The sequence below is a fragment of the Lottia gigantea genome (assembly GCF_000327385.1).
Source record: "Lottia gigantea unplaced genomic scaffold LOTGIsca_2, whole genome shotgun sequence".
Taxonomy (NCBI): Eukaryota; Metazoa; Mollusca; class Gastropoda; family Lottiidae; genus Lottia; species Lottia gigantea.
The window spans coordinates 1480923-1486700 of record NW_008708400.1 but is presented as its reverse complement, the minus strand read 5'-3'; the positions used below and the strand labels follow the sequence as shown (position 1 = coordinate 1486700).

The window sequence follows — 5778 nt, the reverse complement described above, 5'->3', positions numbered from 1 at the left end:
ACATATGTGAATGTGACATTTTAATAATAATAATTTAATAATCTTGAATCGAAACACAATTCGGGAGTGTTTGTGCATAAGCTTCAAAGAAAGGCAGCGTCAAATTGTATCTTTCAACTGTAGAATGTCAATTTTTGTCGTTGTAAATATCCTGAAATATGACTCAAAATATTATTTTTTCTCTTTTCAGGTACCAAATGATCTGAAACAATCAACATGGGTCAAGGATCCAGCGCCAACATCGAACACCTACCACCAGCTACATCAGTAGCACCCAAACAAAAATCTCCACCAAAACGCCCAACAAGTCCTCCACAACCTAAAACTCCCAACTATGTGGTGGCACAGAATAAAGTATTGCCAGGGAACATCCCTTTAGATGGTCGGTCAAATTTAAGACCAGTTTCACAAGAATTGGTGAAATTTATGCCAGAGATCGCAGACATATATCAACTTGAGGAAGATGAAGGTTTGCCCATGGACTACGAAACCGACAAGGAGAATCGTAACGATACACCAACCACACCCTCAAAGAGTCGTTTAGAAGGACCTGTTGTGACTCCGGGCAAGGACATGCAAATTCCTAATTACCCTAATGGAATATCTACTCCCGGCGACTCTTTTAAAACGAATGGTGAAACTCCAAACAATGACTCGGGTATCTTCGACTCTGAAACTACCCCCAAGAGTTATGAGAGTCCCACTCCAAGACCATCAAATGGCTTAAGTCATTTACGCCATAACAACTTTGACAACAAAGGGCGGATAAAAGGTCACCGTCGGCAGCAATCAATGTGTACTAGTTTACTAAATGAGCAGAGCACCATTCCCGAAGACCCACGTGAGCATCTGTATAACGAATGGCGTAAAGATCCATACTCAAATTCCTTGCCTAGTGGTACATCCCTTCCAGTGAAAAGTAATTTCGATATGGACGAATCGTTTAATTTGACGTATGCCCAACTAGCTGAAGCTAGGCGAAAAAAGACACTAGAAGAACTCGAGAAACGAACTGGTAAGAAAATCCAAGATCTCACGGATGATTTAGCTGATAAATCGACTGTTATGCAGTCACCTTTTGACCGTTACTCTTCTAAATCATCCAACTACACTACATCTTTCAGCGTCACCAGAAGCAATAGCATCAGCACTGCCAGTTCAGATACTGGTGTAAGCAAAAGAAAGAAGAAGCGAGCCCCGCCACCACCGAATCAAAATGGAGTCATTGAGCCACCAGTTGACTATCATCTCGATCTATCAACGAATTCTTTGCCACCACGAACTAAGCGCCAACTTTCGATCGATTCATCAAGCTCAAATGTTTCATCAGTTAACTCCATTCCCGTGGCACCACCACCTCCAGTAAACCCTCGTAAGAAAGGACCGGCTCCAATGGCCGGAAGAATTTCACCACGCAAACTGAATTCAGACTCGGATGGTATAGCCAAAACCAAGCCAGTGTCAAGATCAAGTTCTTTTAAAACTCCTCCAGTGTTGCCCAAACCGGAGCGTCAACTGTCGGAGTTGGAGCTTCGACTGCAATCAGTCAGAAATACAGTTGAAGAGAAAATTCTGAAAGGTGAACATGTTGAGGATACTAACGAATCGGAAAAATCTCAACAGGACCAAAAGGACGAGACTACATCTATGTCAACTGATACTGTATCTTCTATGTCCGATAACTTGAGCCTGTATTCCATCGAATCTAGGTCCAAGTCGGAATCAGGCAGCGTCCAAATGGAGGAAGCTAAGCCAAAACCACCTTCGACCACATGTGATGCACTAGAACAGTCTTCCCTGCAACCTGTCACGGATGAGTCTTTTAAAGCCGAATCGCCGAAACAAGCAGAGAAGAAAACAAATTCCGATGATAGTCAGAAGAAATTGAGCAGTCTTCTTCAGCATGACATAATAACTGCCGCACAAGCGAGAGGTGCCAAAATCAAAAAGCAAACTACCCCCGTTGCCTCAAAGCCAAAAGATCAAAATGCTGTGTTTAAAGAACAGTTAGGAAAAGCATTAGGTGATCGCGAAGACAGGATGAAGAAATCTAAATCAATCGATGAAATGCTTTCCGTCAACCGCAGACCACTTTCTACAAACGGGGTTGTGATTAAGCCATCTACTAATGAACACAATGCTGAACAGACCGTATCGTCAAAAGTTAAATCTCCAGTCATGGTTCAGAGATCGAAAAGCACAGGGAATATTGGTATGAAGAAAGATTTGGAAGACGAGGATGACTCATCTAAGAGAAATACCTTCAGTTCCACTTATTCTGAAGAATGGACCCCTGAACATGATTTGGATTCGGATGAGGATATGAATGCAGAAGTGTTCCGAACACATCAGCGAGCTACTTCAGAAGGTTTCAAATCGCAAATCATCCCAGGTACGGTAAAAGATTTGAAAAATGGAAGTCAGCAAAAGTCCGGGAAAAAGAATCGCGTTTATAAACAGACAGAAGTTACTCCCGACGAAAAAAATAAATATGGTAGTATTCGCAAACTGAAAAAGACTGTCCATAAGGGCGTTAAGAACGCATTTGGATCCCTTAGTCGTGCATCTGGTAAAATATTACGCCGATCGCGTAATTCCGAAGGAGAAATGTACAATAACGCGTCAAATTGGAGCCTCAACCAGGTTACTCCACCCGTGATCGGTGTTGAGGATTCAGATAGCGATGATTGTGATACGGCTGGTATGGGAGTTGAGGACGTTCGTTTTGATTTACCAGACGATCCAATTGAGAAAGAACCAGAAGTAAACCAAATGAAACGAGCTAGTGTTGCTTATGTCAGTGGAAACGGTCAAATTGTCCTTCTACCCGATTTCCCTGCAGCGAAAGCACAAGTTGAGGATGACGGTGGAAGAGCACCAAAGATCTACAAAAAGAAGAAAAAGAAGATGACATTTGAATCAACTCTTCGTAAACAGGAACTGCATCAAATGGAGGAACAACTTGCTGAACAAATAAAAGCAAAGGAGCTTGAAATAGAAAAAGAACGCACGAAACAAATGGAGATGGAGCTGGAATACCGTCGTCTTCGTGATCTCGACAGTCAAGAGAAACTTCAGCGTCTACAAACTGAGCATATGCAGCAGCAACTAAATTCGATTCAACAGCATCGAGTTTCAGCTCCCATAACTCCACCAGCACATCTTCATAATTTCAATCAACCTTATTATCCCTCAATGGCCTCGGGAATGAATCATACCCCACAATTAATGACAATGAATTTCAACCCAACCAATAGCTTGGTTAGCAATGTGCCACAAAACTTTACCTCAAATGATGTGAATCAGCTAAGTGAATACATGAGACTTATGGGAGTACCACCTCCCTCCACACCGCAACAGTGGACATATTTATTGAATTCTGTTAATTTTACCTCTGTGCCTACTAGTCCGTTACAACATAGTCAGAGCATGTATCTGCCGACTTCTGGTCCCGATCTGTCCAGGATTTTTACAAAGCGCGATCCTCAAATTAATCAAAAGCAGAATATGATGCACGTGATGACAGCGGGACAACAGACAACGATCAATTCTGACACCATGAACGGACAAATGTCGCTTGAAAAACGTAAAATGATTGATTTGTTAAATGGCAAAACGAGTGATGAAATAGACAATGCCGCTTTAGGGAATCTTTTGAGTGACTTTCACAATGGCACGTTGACCAATAAATCAAAAAAGGACAATAAATCTGAAAATACGACGCAAAGAGCGAATCCGGTGTATTTTTCTAGTGATGAAGAAGATGACGATGAAGAAGAATTAAGCCCAGCTAAAACAGAAAAGGGTTTTGCATTTGATCAACGCCAGAACCCAGCAAGTATTCCAAACATGGTGGTTCCAACAACTGGTCAAATTGTGTATGATTCTGTTGGATATAAAACTGTTATTTTCAACCCAGGATCTCCTTTTCAAAGGTGAGTTCTTTATTTTGATAAGTACCGTGAACTTGTGACTGTATATTATAGGAATTATTAATGTTGCAAGAAAATAATTCAAGAAACATTCAGGTTTTGTTTGCAATAAAATTCTAGAATGGTAGGCCATGGGGCTCGGAGCAGGCGTCTTTTTTTTTACTTTTTACACAATCTAACTTGCGTTCGTCTTTCTGAACTGAATAGGATGCAGGTAAAACTATTTTATAATGTAACTTTTGAAAATGAAAAATTCCGTCAAAAGCTTTAGCTATCAACTGGCAATTGAGAAAATCTGGCAAACCATCTTATTCACAAATTTCCAAACACCTACTCAAAATCAATAAAAGGTTGTTGGTGTTGGTCACAAGTTTGAGTAACAGTCATTGATAGTAATAATAATGTAATAAAAGTACCAATATAATGATGGTATAAGTGTCACTTGTTATGTAGATAAATCATATTGAATAGACTGTGTGGGGTTATATACCTCAATACTAGTTAATAGTTCTTTCATCGACATCGATTTCTTCAATAATCAATAAATTATAGTTCAAAGTTCAAAGGTGACCATTATCTTTTGGTATTTAGGGTAACTTTTATGGTTTCTCTAACGCCAATAAGGTGCATGAACTAAGGGCGGTTTGTTGGTTGTTTCTGGAAATGCACAAAAAATAACATTAAGATTAAATCGAATTAAGTGTATCTAATAACATGCTGGGCTTTCCGAATCCCCAGGATCAACTTGATTTGTAACTTGATTTGTAAGTTGATTTGTAACTTGGTTACATGTATGTATCTGTTGCGTTAATTCTTATTCTTTGCATATTTTAGTTAGCCTGAAATCATTAATTCGCCTTTGTCTTACTTAATGCACTCACGCTTGGGTCGTAAGACTTGAAATTGCAGACATAAAAAATACATTTTTTGATATGCTGTACGATAACAGTAGATGAATTTTGATGACATAAAACGTCAAACAAAATAGCTAGGTACATTTAACAGATAAACATCTTTTTCACTACCATAAAAACCTCTTTTTAAAAGTTTTAAATAGAGCAAAGTGTGGTGTTCTGAGCTTCTATGCTCCAGTTCGTCTGCAAAGAAGATTTACTGGATGATAAGTTTTGTGTTAAAAATAACCTAACAACCTCAAAAAATAGACTAGAAGATATTTAATTTTGAATAAATAGGTGTATTTCAATGAAGCTACATAACATTCGCCATTTTGATGGTATATGAATAAGTTTTGCTTCCTTTTATGTAGTACATGTTTTATGGTGAATAGATACAAAATGTACCATTGATCGTTTCATGTCCTCAACTTACTATGGACAACATTAATCAATTTATACATTCTATATTGTAAAGACTAGTCACACAGCCCCCGGGGGTTAATATTTGATATTATAATATTTCTATTAAACTACTTTCTTTGGGCCAAAAAGAAAATGTGGACGTCTAGTATCACTCATATCCTACCGACGGTTTGTCGTGGACGCACAGGGACTTTAATATTAAAAAAAATTATTAACTTGTATTTCTTATATAGCAACTTCAGGATCTAACGACAGCCCTTTTGAACGTTCGTCAAATTAACCTTTTGACCTAACTAAAGACAACTATTGTGGAATAAAATACACTTATTTGATAAAATAGGGAGCTTTACACTTATACGCACATGTGCATCATGAATGACTTGGATTTTTTCGACTTAGTCTTGAGTAAATGCCCTTGACATAGATAGCAAAATGTTTGTGAAAGTAAATTGATATTCCATTATTGATACCGTATTCAACTTTTGGGCATAAATTGGAATCTGTTGTAGAGCTCCGACGGAACTTCC

General features: G+C 38.7%; 1 protein-coding gene across 1 annotated transcript; it reads left to right on the top strand.

Annotated features, from left to right (window-relative positions):
* Window positions 1–216: 216 nt before the first annotated feature.
* Window positions 217–3939, top strand: LOTGIDRAFT_228229 (hypothetical protein; the record flags this gene model as incomplete). The annotated part of the gene is made up of 1 exon (XM_009053205.1): window positions 217–3939. One exon carries the CDS (start codon window positions 217–219, stop codon window positions 3937–3939), a length of 3723 nt encoding a protein of 1240 aa, XP_009051453.1.
* Between the last annotated feature and the right edge of the window lie 1839 nt (window positions 3940–5778).